A 14,611-nucleotide genomic window follows, 5' to 3' on the forward strand; every position below is an offset into this window, starting at 1 on the left:
AGGAAATGTAAATGGAACATTTCAGGAAAATAAGAAAATAGTGTAAATACGGTGAATGTTTATTGTAGACTGTGGAAAATAGGGTTCATTTTTAGTTGATTTTGCGTACAGTATGAATTTTAAATGGCAAGACATTATCGAAAACTATCGTCATTACGATTCACTACAAAGATGTGATAAGACAGATAAAATTCAAGATTCATTCCATGATAAACCTCCTAGTTGAGGAATAGTGAGTAAACATTTATAGTGAAAACCATAGTGATGGGAACAAAAGCCCTATTTGGGGGTTTGGATCATGATGATTTCAATATTTTACTAAATATTTTACGAATTGAAAAACCTTAAACGACTGTTCAATCACCATAGGAATTCGAAACACTAAGGCCTGACCACTAATGACTTACTCGCAGAGGCGGATCATAGGGTAAGCAAACTAAGCAGCAGATTTGGGCCCAGGCTGTTAGGGCCCCGTACTTTTTTTCAAATTTTAATGCAAGAGTTATTTTGCCAAAAACTTGCTTGTCTTATCAAATACTTGACGAGTTTGTGTATTACTTCCGAATGAAAGTAAATAAAGAACTTGGTAATGTGAAAGCGATGCAGCTGAACTATCTGAATCGAGCTGTGATGAAGAAAAAGTTGTCAGAAGTCGTCTTCTGGCGTTTTTATTTGGGATAAAATAAAAAGATTGATGCAATAGCGTTTATTCAGTTTAAAAAAAATGTATTTAAAAAAGAGGAAAATTCTCAGCATAGCTTGGGAATAATGAATATATATGCATTAGCAAAGGTACTGCCCTACACTTTTCAAAACATAGAAATAATTTATTTGTATTAACTATTGCTTTTCCAAACATTTCACAAAAAGGGACTTTTTCAGTTTTAAAACTACTGAAAAGTTATTTGATTTAAAAGTGAAACAAAATAATTTCTTGCCAATTTTCTGTATACCAAATGATACTCTCTTGGAAAGTTATTAAGGATTTGCTTGCTTGAAATAACATGCAACATAATAAGTTTTTGGGCCCTCTGCTTTCTCATTTACATGTTGAGATTGGGGTCCTTATGTCTGTAGAAAATGGAAGAAACAAAATTGAAGAAAACAAAGCAGATAAAGTAATATGAGTTATATGCCCTATGAATAAACACTGTCCAGATTGCAAACTCTGCTATCAAACCTTCCATCTCATTAAAAAGAATCTATAACTCCCTTACCAAGTACGCACATCGTCCCAAAAACACACTATCGAAATACGTATCGATCAATCCTTCCCCGAATTTTCCCGCTTCAACAATGAAACACCATTTGAAAAATGTTTTTCTTAACCACATTCAGCACCATCGCCTCGGCAGAGATGTCGCATTCGTACGAACCCGTGGTTAACAACGGCCGACGGAGTCCTCGCTAGCAATTGCCTAAAGCGCACGGAGCAAGATTCGGGATCGACCTCGTCCGGCATCAAATCGAGCAGCGGAACGGACGACAATAAGAACGACAACACGTAAGCTAGACGGCATTGTTGGTGGCGCATGTGTTTCATCGTTGTACGTTTAATTTGTGATAGGAAACCCAACGCTCTCTCCGACACGGACTCGAGCTCGTCGACGGAGAAGATCGTTAATAAGAAAATACTCACCCCAAGGAGTCTGAAGAAAGCGTGTGACATTGCGCGACTGGACAGCAAGTCAGCTCCGGTGACGATCGGTTCGAACCAGGACAGCGATGAGGACGCGACGCTCAACGAGATGATGGGCAAGTTCGACGAAAGCTACCACTACGAGAAGGAGACCGATATTCTAAGGTGCGTATAGTGAGCGAGTCCCTTTAACTCTAACTGATGATCGCTTTTCGCGTCTGCTTTGCAGCTGCAGTGATTCCGATCCGACCGATTGCCCAACGGACATCGACACGGGCCAAGATGCGGGCGACGAGTGCGATACGGACGATCTGCTCGATCTGGACTTCATCGATACCGGTTCGGTGCAGGAGGTACCGGACAAGGAGATCTACCGGCACACGGCCAGCTGCTCGATCCACCAGTTCCCGGAGCGGATACCTTCGTGCAAGCAGCGTTCGATGCGCACCAAGCGAAGTAACGAAAACGGTGGAGGATCAAGGCGTCGGAAGAAGCTGGTCCGTACGCGAAAGAAACCGGCGGATGTTTCGACAATGGGAGCGGGATCAGGAGCGGACTCGTCGACGGTTGCTGGCGGTCGGGGTTGCCGAAGTCTGGGCGGAACACCCGTCTCCTTGCGGCGCAATCAACCGGACTCCGATCAGCGCACGCCGGCCAAAGGCTCGCCACTCACGAACCGCTGCAACTCGCTCACCTTCACCGAGGTCCACACGCTGCACAGTCGCATTCTGGCGATTTCCGAAAGCGAGAAGGCACTGCTGAAGGCGGACCTCGAAGCGGACGTGAAGTACAAGCAGTTGATCCACGAGGCCGAATCGATCCTTTTCTCGATGAAAAGCAACAGCTCGATATGCATCAAGGAGCTGACGGGTGGACCGCCACCGCTGCCACCCCGAGAGCCCCAGCCCCAACCACCACCACTTCCTCCTCCCTCGAAGGACGCGACCACCATCGCGAGTCCGCGGCGTGTCTGCAATCCTCCCGCGAACAAACGCGTCGAGATGCTGCGCAACTGCGAGGCCGACCTGAGGCGCGAGCTGGCGAAAACGTGCTCACAAAAGTGTCCCGAGCTGGCCGACCTGAACCCGGCCGAGGGCGTCATCGTGAACAAGCGGTTGGAGGTGCTGCGCTACGAGACCTCCTGCTCCCTGTCGGCTCCCAACAGTCCGAAGAACACGCGAGTCCTACTCCCACGGAAGACACACGTGTCCAACTTCATGTCCCACCACCAGTCCCGGCCCGGACGTGATCCCTCGGCGCCGGAATCCGCCGCTGCCGACCTCAAGCAAAGTGCCAACCGTGCGTCCCCTCCACCGCCACCGCCCCGACTGGTTTCCAAGTCGCCGACCATCATGCGGCGACGGTTCCGAAGCCAAAGCCCTCATCTCAACATCGAGTCCGACTCCGACTCCGACGACGTGAGTCGCAATCTGGACTGCAAGAGCAACGGCAAGCAGCATCGCAGCGGCGGTGGTGGTGGAAGCGGAAATAAGGAAAACCTTGCCAAACACGCACAAGCGTCGTCGATGCGCACACAACAAACTCCACCACCGCCTCCGCCACGCCGGGAAGTGGCTGGCAAGCAGATGAACAACTTCCGGCACACCATTCACGGCCCGTCGGCGCCAACCGTCAACGGGGAGGATGCAATCAATGGGCACGAAGGAGGACCGCCCCAGCATCTACCGTTGGCGTTGAACGGTCACGGAGGAATGCACAAATCACCGCTGATATCGTTCCGTTCGGTGGACATCGGATCGCCAGTCACCGACGACAGCTACTGTCCGCAAAGTGAACCCCTCAAGCGGAAGATCTACACGTGCAGCTCCGCGTTCGAGAAAATTCAACGCAGTCTCGATCAGGATCCAGGTAAATAAAAAATCACAAATTAATAGACAATCATTGAAACACAAATATAGAATGTAATAACCATTTTCATTTTAGAACATTCTAAAAGGGCATTACTCGAACGTATCTCCCTATTGCGACGCGAGCGTCAATCGAAGTCACCGCCGCGTGAACGGGAAGCATCGTCGCCAGCCAAGACACGTAAGTCGAGACTTCTTCTTCTTCTTTTCTGGCCCGCTCGCAGTTGAGCACGTCGTGCTGACATGGCCTGGTCACCAATCGCTTTCCAGGTCGCTCTTTTCCGAACCAGCTTCTCGGGAAAGCTGTACTGCCGCATGGTCTTCCATAGCTCCTTCCTGTCTATGGTATCGTAGGCCGCCTTGAAGTCGATGAAGAGGTGGTGCGTCGGGATTTGGTGCTCCCGGCACTTCTGGAAGATCAGCCGTAGAGTGAAGATCTGGTCGGTGGTGGATTTGCCTCCAACAAACCCAGCTTGGTAGCTTCCGACGAAATCTGTAGCAAGGGGCGCGAGTCTGCAGAAGAGTATCTGGGATAGGATTTTGTAGGCGGCATTGAGGACTGTGATGGCTCGAAAGTTGGCACAGTCCATTCTGTCACCCTTCTTGTACACTGGGTGGATGACACCCAGCTTCCAGTCCTCCGGTATCCTTTCCTGCTCCCAGATTTTCACAATTAGCTGGTGCATACTGACGGCAAGCTCTACCGAACCCATCTTGAATAGTTCTGCCACCAGCCCATCGCTGCCAGCTGCTTTGTTCTGTTTCAGCTGCTTGATGGCACTAGTGACTTCGTCCAATGATGGTGGGAGCACCTCGTCATCTACCTCCTGGCTAATGTGCTGCTCAATTCTGCCTGCGCCGCTGCTGGACTCCCCCAATTCCGCTCCGTTCAGGTGTCCGTTGAAGTAGCACTTCCACCTTTCGATCACCTCTCGCTCGTCCGTAAGAATGTTGCCCTCCTCGTCACGACACATTGCGACGTTTGGCGTGTAGCCGCCTCGTGTCTTCTTCAACATCCTGTAGAACTGGCGAGTTTCCCCCGACTGAGTTAGCTGCTGCAACAGTTGTTCATCCGACTCCTCGAAGCGGCGCTTCTTGCTCTCGAAGAGCCGGGTTTGCTGTGTCCTCAGTCGTTTGTAGTGTTCCACGTTCTGACGGGTTTCGCGCTGCAGCATTCGGGCGCGCGCTGCGTTCTTCTCGGACAGTGCCCGCCTGCACTCGTCATCGAACCACTCTTTCCTCTGGTTACGTGGCTTATGGCCCAGTGTCTGCTCGGCTGTGCTGCTGATGACTCGCTCCACCATACGCCAGTGGTCATCGAGGGACATCGTGGCGGTCGCGTTGTTGTCCGGTAGCGCTTCCCCAAGCGCTGACGCGTAGCCCTCGGCAACAGCAGGTGTTAGGCCGGTGACGCAGTGTGTTGACAGCGCAGAGCTTCTGCCGTAGCTTCACCATAACCAGGAAGTGGTCCGAGTCGACGTTTGCGCCCCTGTACGTACGTACGTCGATGATGTCCGAGAAGTGCCTTCCGTCTATGAGAACGTGGTCTATTTGGGAATATGTCTGCTGTGGTGATGTTTGTGCTGGAAGAAGGTGCTACGAATGTTCATGTGCCTCGAGGATGCGAAGTTTATGAGCCGGAGGCCGTTGTCGTTGGTTAGCTGGTGGACACTAAAGCTACCAATCGTAGGTTTATAGGCCTCCCCTCCGCTGACCTGAGCGTTTAGGTCTCCGATGACGATTCACATCATGTTGTGGGCAGCGGTCGTACTCCCTCTCGAGCTGCGTATAGAAGGCGTCCTTGTCGTCATCGCTGCTCCCAAGGTGCGGGCTGTGCACATCAATAATGCTCAGGTTGAAGAAACGTCCACGTATCCCCAACCTGCACATCCTGTCGTTGATCGGCCACCATCCGATCACACGCTTCCTCATAGCACCCATAACAAGGAACGCCGTACCGAGCTCGTGCTTGTCTCCACCACTCTGGTAGATCATGCAATCGCTACGGTAGGGGCACTCCGAGACTCCTTTCTGGTACTCCCGGGTGAGGTAAGAGACCTGCAGTTCCATGTACCGAGTTTCCAATCGTAGTCCTTTTTTCGTCGCGTAGGTCGGGCATGATTGGTCCAAATCGGGGTTTCTTTTTGATGACTGTTCGTTGCAAATGTACAGGGGGTGGCTTGCAAGGCCTTTCCCCCCGCCTCCTATCTCGTCGGTGGCACAACGCATCCTAGCTGTTTCACGTCCCGTAGGATGCCAGGACAGGGTGTACAGCCGCCCCTAACATGGGGGACAGACGCTGGTTCGAGCCGCTCCTAACATGGAGAACAGACGCTCGGGGATGAACTACTACCAGGTAGCAGTCCATTCCACCTCTCAATTCAGCCTTGCCGCCTATCCGCCCAAGGGGGTGGGTTTCCCCGTGTACCCAAGCTTGGATATTTAGACGACAAGTTACCGTTCTGTACGTCGCGGACGTATTGAGTAGGAGTTGAGGAAGAGAGCCTGTGGTAGCCTTCAGGAGGCGCAGCAATACAGCATCTAAATAAGATATCCATAAAAGTAAACGTCGATGGGCTTCCAATCTACAAGAGCTCAAAGGACGAGTTATGGCCAATACTTTTCAATATAGAAGAAGCTTCAAGTATACAACCAATGGTAATAGGAATCTATTGCGGAAAAAGTAAGCCCAGTAATGTCGGCTTATTTCTGAACCCGTTCGTCGCTGAAATGGAGGATGTGCTGAAACATGGTGTGGTGATCAATGGCCACACTTTTGCAGTCTCCATTCGTGACTTTATATGTGATTCCCCAGCCAGAGCTTTTATCAAAGATATAAATCTAATTAAATAAATGTAATCATTTTGAGCGTTAAGATAATATTGTAAGTAATTGTTTTACTACTGCTAATTTCAACAACCATTTTGGTTGCCAAAAGTGCATTACAGTGGGGGATGAAGAAATGTTTGGTAGGATGGCGTGATGGAAAGTTCGGTAGCTTCAGGACAAAATGGGCTTTGAATGATGTGACTGAAATCTCAAATCTTCTGATGATATTAGAGATGCCATTAGAATTACATAGGCCAGTTCGTGGGCTGGATTTCGTATCACGTTATGAGTATGCACATTTTCTCGATTTGGCAAATTCGCTTCTTTTGCACTTCGTTGACTGTTACGGACATACATATGGAAATGAGTTCATAGGAAGTAATGTTCACAATTTAAGTCATTTGGTAGACGACGTAAAACGCTTTGGCATATTGTGTAATTTTAAATTGTATCAGATTAAAAATTTAATTCGATCTGGATATAAACCGTTGGCACAAATAGCTTTTAGCGCATCAACGAAATCTATGAATGTGAAAAAAAAGTAATATCGTTAGCAATTCAACTGATATTAATATCGCCAAATATGCGTCTAGTTTGAGGATTATTGTTTGAAAAATGATAGCAAAAATAAGTGGTTCTTAACTAAAGAAAATGAAATAGTAGAAATGAAATATGGTTTCGAGTCCAATGATACTATTTCGATTCACGGAATACCAGTCAACGATCTGAGGTTATTTTTCGAAAAACCAATAAGATCCTCCTATTTAAACATTTATGTTTCATCTTTGACACAAAATTTGCAAAATGCTCGAAATTCGTCTTGATTTCATTTAAACATTTACAAATTTTAATTCCGCAAGCATTTTAGAACTGTTCAACGGACACATTAAACGGAGGCCTGTGATTGGTCGGCCCGAACCGGTCGAAATAACCGGTTCATAACCGGTGGTGGCCTCACTAGCGTCATCTGGTGAGCGCAGCCTCGTACTACTCCAATTCCCGGTTCGATCCGGTTCGATTTGAAACGAAACGGTTCTGTTGTTACAATCATGTTTTTCAATGTTTTAATACTTTTCCGATATTTTTCGTCAATATTTCTAATCTTGATCGAGTTTTAAATACCTATGGCTTACACTAATTCCATAATTATACCTTGTTGTTGCTTACACTTTTTCTTACACTTGATTTTACATTGCAGTTCCCTACAACGGGAGACCGTTGCCCGCGGATGGGCAGGATGTGAAGAAAAATGGCAACAGCGATGCCGACGCCAAGCAGCAGCTCATCATGGATACGCTGGCAGAAATAAAGCGCAGTCTCGAAGACCAAAGCGTTGAACTGAACGAGCTGAACGATTCTGACAACTGAGCACGGTCGGTCGTCTCCGTCGGGGCTTTCGAGTCGTTAATCGCGGTGTTGGTGGCCAAACTGATCGACTATAATCTGCCCCGCTAGCAAAAGCCAAACAAATACTGTTTTTTCCTCCGCCATTCGGCAGGGTAGCGTTTACAGGTATATTTCGTACATCCTCTCTTTATCCCTTATCGAAAATTCGAGCATCGTTTTTCGCTGGAGATACGTCTTCGTTAGTAAGTAGTGAAATTTTGGAAAATTATCATTCTAACCGAAACCCCAGTTGGCCAGTGATCGTAGCCGTAGCGACGGATCTCTAAATTTTCGTAATCCATCCATCCATCCATTAGTTTGTAGAAGTGTCAAGTGTAAGAAGAGGATCGGCGGACCCCCATTCCCCGTCGCATTCTCCAACTCTAGTCATTATCCTTAGGATAGTAACGTAGTCGAACCAACGTTTACCATTAGAAAACTACTTGTTTAGCCTATTCGACTAGATTGATATAATGATTTCCATCAAATCGAAATTCCACTAGTTTCTAGACATTTGCGGCAAAAAAAATAAACTTCGTCAATAAATTCGAAATACGAAAAAGTTACTGGTAGCAAAACTATTAAAACATCTATTTACGTTTATCAGTTAAGCAACACTGTGAGTAATTAAAACAAATAACATATGTAACTTTACTAACCATAGAGTAGTACATTTTCTTTTACTCTAGCAACGATCCGGTTCAAAATAAGAACCACGGCATAGTTCCTTAAGACAGTTATACTCGGTTCGATACGCTACACAAGTTATATTAGTTTGTAACATATACGTAGAACATCATTTGTGTCTCTCTGCGGGTATTTTACCCTCTACCATATATATATAATTCGTTAACTTTAACACTTAGTTTTGTGGATTTAGTTCTCAGTAGCAGGTTCTTGGGGGAGTTTTTCTGCGTTTTGTCAAATTTTATATCCATTTTCCACCCTTTTTCATGTTCTATAGTTTCAGCTTAGTTTCTAGTTGTCGAGATGATCTTTAGAGAAATTGAAAGCAAAACTATCACGAATGCATGAAGAGTGTCATTTTTGTTTCAAGTTTTCATTCCATTCCTTAGTTTTGAAGAAAGGTAACCAATGATTTCAATTACCTTTCCAATGTGTCTCAAGAGCTTAGTTCCGACATAAGACCCATTGACATACCGGGTGTGTTCATCGAAAAGCTTTGCTTCCCCCAACCGAATACCTTCTTTTGAAGCTAATAATCCCAAACAGGGCGTACATTGTGATATTTTTAGTTCAGTTGAAGTGGCCCCAAAGCTCAGCAGAGTAATTTTTTTGTTCACAATCGCCCAACCGATAGCAAAATCTTTCTCAAGACAGTGCAGTGATGCTATCAGTGCTACAGGCAATTCGAAAGGACCAAAAGCAAACCGAGCTTCACCGTTAACGACTCTGTGCTGTCGTTTGCAAAAACAAAAAAAAACAAAAACCGGAAATGCCTTCCCAGGGAACCAAACGTGAGAACTAGATTCACAAAACCATTTATTCGTATACAACCAGAGACGGCGCAGGAACATGCAAACCACATGTATTAAAAGCGATATATTTTGCAACATAATCGGCACGGCCAGCGGAGCGGGGAGAGATGTGTGTATCCGTTGCAGAATTAAACGACAAAATAACTAACACAAAAAAAAACAAAAACAAAATGGACAACCAGGGCAAAACGCAAAAATGCGCAATTTCTTTGTATTTTTACTAATTATACCAGCAGTGACACAAGAGTACCATTGGAGTGCGATTGTGTTACATTTGGGTAGGGAGTGCGCCGGGAGGCAGAAGAAACTACAAAACTAATCGAAAACAGCAGTGCTTTTCTAGGACTTCCGCAGTAGAGATACAAAGCAACACTTACACGCACCCGGATCGTGGGGGAACGTTGGGAAACGGATGAAACTTTTCTACGCCTAAGATTGCGAAACCACAATAAATATAATTAGCATGTCCGAGGAGGGAAAAAAACATTGAACCAGTATCGTAAACGGGTTCCATTAATTGGCAAGATGGATAAATTAAAAAACGGAAAACCCCCAACCCCGACACGCGAATCCTTGTCGGTGAGGCGTGAAAGAAACCCCCAGGATTGTGTAATTAGGAGCGAAACCATACAAACTTACACTGTAACTATACTCATTGCATTGCATTCGTATACAAAATGACGAGTAATCGCTACACTAACAAAAACAAACCGAATAAATGCAACCAAACAAACATTGCTACCACAAACGTAGTGTTGGATAATAAAAACCCCAGAAATAATAAATATAAAAAGTGTGTTTTATTCCCTCTTCTTCCTAGAGCATCGGCTTAATGCAAAGGTGTATGCACCCGAAGGAATTCGCGATGGCTCACGAAATGCTCTTTAGATACCCCGTAGGTGGACAAGAAGCAGGTGCATTCTACCTGCAGGTCGCGATAGTACACGTAAAATCCATCTGCGTATCGTACTTCGAACCTAGAGTCGACGGTAGAATATTCATTTCGCACGATGGCTAAATGCGTGATCCTTAAGTGGAATGTTCGCCCGGCAACAGCATGCATTAAACCACTTTTCCTATCAAGTTCTATTCGCAAGCATTAAGCCAACTGAGTGCAAAATTTCAAGGTTGCGCAAAAAGGAGATCGAAGAACTTTTCAGAACGTTAAACAAACCAGCTTTACCGTAAAACCTCGGGTTTCCTCAAGCAAAAACAAAAAGGCAACATACCTATGCACAAAGAAAAAACAAGATGAGGAGGATTGTTCTCTAGCCAAGAGGATTGTTCTCCGGAAAAACCAGTTTCTTTGTTTGCCAATCGAAAAACATGTCATTCAACTATACTTCCTTCAGCGACTACACCACGGCAAAAAAAAGTTAGTGGTAGAGAACCGTTTCTTTTGCGAAAATTCTGCACCGGAATCCTGTTTCATCGAAATAACCACATTTCAGCGTCATTTTGTTTTTGTTGTGCTAAACTAGATCGTTTCAAATGAATCAGCCCGATCGAATTTACAACTTTTTTATTGCTTAACTAAAGAGATTGAACTAAAAGGAAGTAAATGTACTATTCCTGAGCGTTGCAATTCTATCAAACTATGATTTTTATTTAATTTGATTTGATTTATAATTTTAAAAGTGGATATTTCTTTACCTTTTTCAAAACAAATATTTACTTTCAAGGTTTACTTTAAAAAAAATTGTAAAGCAATGTTTCAACAAATACAAGAAATCTAAATAAACGAATGCTTACTTTCAAGGTTTGCTTCCAAAAAAATTGTGAAGAAATGTTTCAACATATGCAAGAAATCTAAATAAAAAATTACAAACAAAGCATTAGTTTGTTTGTTTCAACAAAGCAATTCAAACTTTTTTGTTGAAAACAATAAAAACTAAATGATACTCTTAGTGATAAACAAAGAAATACAAGTTTTTTTTTATATCGCAAAAAAACATGATGATACAACACATTTAACTATTGCTATGATTTCTTGTAGATTAACATTGTTATTTAAAAATAACCTTTACATTATATCTTTATTATCTAATTTTAATTTTTCAACAGCTTCAAAGACTAATCTACTTAACAAATTGCATTCGATCAATTGCTTAGTATTTGATCAACTATTGTACAAAAGTAGAAAATAAATGATACCATTCCAATCGAAGAGCCAATATTTGGTGCAGCCTAGCCTACTAAACTCGACTTTGATCACCTTTTTTACAAAAGTAGAAAAAAACTGATACCATTCCAATCGAACAGCTGATAATTGGTGCAGCCTAGTCTAGCGAACTCGAAGAAAGAAAACCAAATCAAAATCCTCATAAATTAGCTTCACCAATCCGCAGACACCAGTTGTCAGCTGGTTTTACCATCGCTGATAAGGGCCCAAGCGAACTTTTCACCTGGCAACATGGCGTTCCAGGAGGCCAATAGTAACCATGACCCAGCGGAAGAGTACCAACAGCATTTCATTTAATTTGTTCTTCTTCTGCTTGGAATGGACTTTGTTGATAGATTTTCTGACCCGATCCTCACGCGGAAACCCTTCCCCACAAGGGTCCGTGATTTTCTGCATCCGCGGTGCTTCGTGCAGTGTCATTATCGATAATCTGCATCCAAACAAGGGCCCAGCTGATCAATAACAAATTAAACCCGTTGTTTTTCCCATTTGCTTCCCGATGCTAGAGGAAAAACACCCTCGCCCCTAGCGTGGCGGTACGTTAATCTAATCTGCCTGCAGTTTAATTTCGATAGATTATTTCTGTTGCAAAACACTTGTTGCTAGATGCAAACATGAGACCCCCCGCCCCCAAGTCATCGATGGACTGATGCACCGGCCTGCATAAAGGGTGGGGGGGGGGGGGGGGGTGGGGGGGGGGGGGCGAGCGAACAAAAAAGGAGCGTGCGTGATTCAGCTATATTATCGATAAGCGGGGACAATAATTTTGCGGAAACAGATGGGATCCATTACGGGCACGTTTTTTGACATGTAGCCTGAGGGGACACGTTTTTTGGAATTTGGCTCATCATAGTTTACCCGTTTACCGTTTTTTTACCGTCGTTCGTCTCATGCTGCGCTTATCGTTGAGTCAGTAGATAAACAGATAAATGTGCGACCCGTGGGGTGGTAGGCAGCAACATATCCGAAGAAATCCCTCTCGGAAATTGATAATTTTTTACCCAAAGTTGTGAAATGTGGTTCGTCACTCACCGCACAGGATTACATAGCCTACTTTTTTATCAGAGGAGGCGGGATTTCTAGCGGTCTAAGAATGATCTAGATTTTTCCCCCATTTAATAGATGTTCAATTTCAACATTAATTCTTGATCGATAAAAAAAAATTAAAAAAATAAAAATAGACAAAATAATTTTTCAAGACATAAAAAGTTGGTCACAATTATGGTCACATTATTTTACTGAAAAGGAAAAGCGTTTTTTAATCGCTTTTGATGCTGAAAGTTAGTGGTCCATCACAATTTTTCGTTACTACTATTTAACTCCTGGATTGATTAAAAAACACACAAGTGTACCTTTTAGATAGCTGTCGTAATATCACTTAAGCACGATCTATACGATAGAAACTTCTAGTTTACACTAACCATCCAACGACCTCAAACCAGCACTTTTATGTAAAATAAAATTACGATAGGAACGCGATATGTTGCATAAGTTAATTTTGTTAATTTCACTTAACCCCGGCGTAGTTATACTTAGAATGTAGAGATACTTAGTTATCTCTGCCAATTTCGGTTGTGGAAACTCCATAGAGCAATCTGTGTGATACCGCTCGTTTAAAGTTATCTTAAAAAAGTAAATGATTTGCTGTTGTAGTGTGTTTTAATAACAGTTTCTCGATATATCGATTATGTTTTATCAACATTCAAGTGTGTTGGAGTTTAAGCAAATTAGGAAAGAGTACACGGGGACCTTTCATCAGAAAATTACGTGCCTCGAAAGAAGAAACAGAGCAAAGAAAGGTTTTGTTCAGTGCAAGAAGATTAAAAGTTATCAAAGGATCAAGGTTGCTACATTACATCTATCGTTAAAAAGGGGTTTCAAATTGTAATCTCCTGATTGTCTTTAACTCCTAATGATGTAAAAAACGAATCATTTTCAAGCGCTTAACATAAATTGCAAGTAAGAAAAATAATTTCGTTATGTTTGTCGTTGGCTTTAGTAAGAGACATTGGAGCAGTTTTTTTAGATGAAAGCCGAATCGTTTGTAGCGACGAACCTGATTTCTGACGTCAAAATTCCAATTTTGCATTTTTTTTTTTTTTGACGTTTGTTTCCAATTGAATGCAACTGTGGTGGGTTTGTACTATAGGTGAATGTACTATTTATCTGTACTTATTTTATTCGATAAGCTTGAAGAGAATGAACATGCAGTGTAGGACGGAGTGGTTCGATACGATGTGCAAAGGCTTGTTGTTTATGCGGCAAAACTCACGTATACCGCCAGAAGGAACCTCGTAGAATATGACAACACTCCTGGCGAGAAGCATACGAGCCCACCTGCCTTGAGATGCAGACAAGCCGGTTGTAGACATTTGACGAGGAAGGAAAGGACAGCAGCAACAGAGGCAGAAAAAAAACTCGATACTGTCCTCTACGCCGGTAGTCCTTCGAGGAGCAACACCCCAATTCATCGAGACGAAAGAGAAGGAAAAAAAGACCGGACCCGTTCGACGGTGGACCGGTTGCAGATATAGGAAAGCTCGGGCTGCACGAGTTGCAAGGTTGCCGAGTACCAGGCCCCCGCTGGACGGCATTTCGCTCCGGAATGCGGTATGTTCCTCGGGTGAAAACAAAGCCCACCACCCGATGCACCACGGCGATGCGACTGGGAACTCATGTCGCCTTGATGATCTACCATTACGTTCAACGTTAGACTTAACCATTCATGTTGAAAAACGGCGCCATTGTAACGGCCTTCTCGGTCGACCCGATAGAGACCTTTCACGCACCGGCGAGCGCTACCGATGGAAGCTAATTATCACGAGGCCATCCGCCACGGGACGGGGCATTCACGGTAGCCGTGCGAGCCGATGTTCGGCGTCGTACAGAGCAGCTAAATTATAGAAATTCGATAGAAGAAACATTTGCCAGTTCGATCGCAAACATCGGCCGAGCCAAGTTCATTGCCAACATGGGCTCGTGAACTGCGCGAGGTTGACCGGTGTATTCTTGTGCTCCGAAAGCCCGATCGTACGCAATGGAGATCCTTTTTTTAAACTGTTGTTTGCTTCAAAAGATAATTCAAGGAGATGACGAAACGCTTGCAAGCACATTTTGATTCCCACACATTGTACATTGTAGCACAGAGAGTAAAACCCCGTACGTTACACTAGAGTTGTTAAACCACTCCGTATCACTTCGGTTCAAC

The 14,611-nt window shown here is 44.3% G+C and overlaps 1 protein-coding gene across 1 annotated transcript in view; it reads left to right on the forward strand.

The window, feature by feature from the left end:
• LOC131265400 (uncharacterized) overlaps nucleotides 1–7,704 on the forward strand; it is a 30,257-nt gene extending 22,553 nt beyond the window's left edge. The window contains exons 6-9 of the mRNA XM_058267658.1: nucleotides 1,339–1,504; nucleotides 1,568–1,804; nucleotides 1,869–3,500; nucleotides 7,596–7,704. Of these exons, the coding sequence (XP_058123641.1) occupies nucleotides 1,339–1,504; nucleotides 1,568–1,804; nucleotides 1,869–3,500; nucleotides 7,596–7,704 (2,144 nt within the window). The remainder of the gene's footprint in view (nucleotides 1–1,338; nucleotides 1,505–1,567; nucleotides 1,805–1,868; nucleotides 3,501–7,595) is intronic.
• Nucleotides 7,705–14,611: the final 6,907 nt, after the last annotated feature.

Source organism: Anopheles coustani, chromosome 2, assembly GCF_943734705.1.
Source record: "Anopheles coustani chromosome 2, idAnoCousDA_361_x.2, whole genome shotgun sequence".
NCBI classification, from domain to species: domain Eukaryota; kingdom Metazoa; phylum Arthropoda; class Insecta; order Diptera; family Culicidae; genus Anopheles; species Anopheles coustani.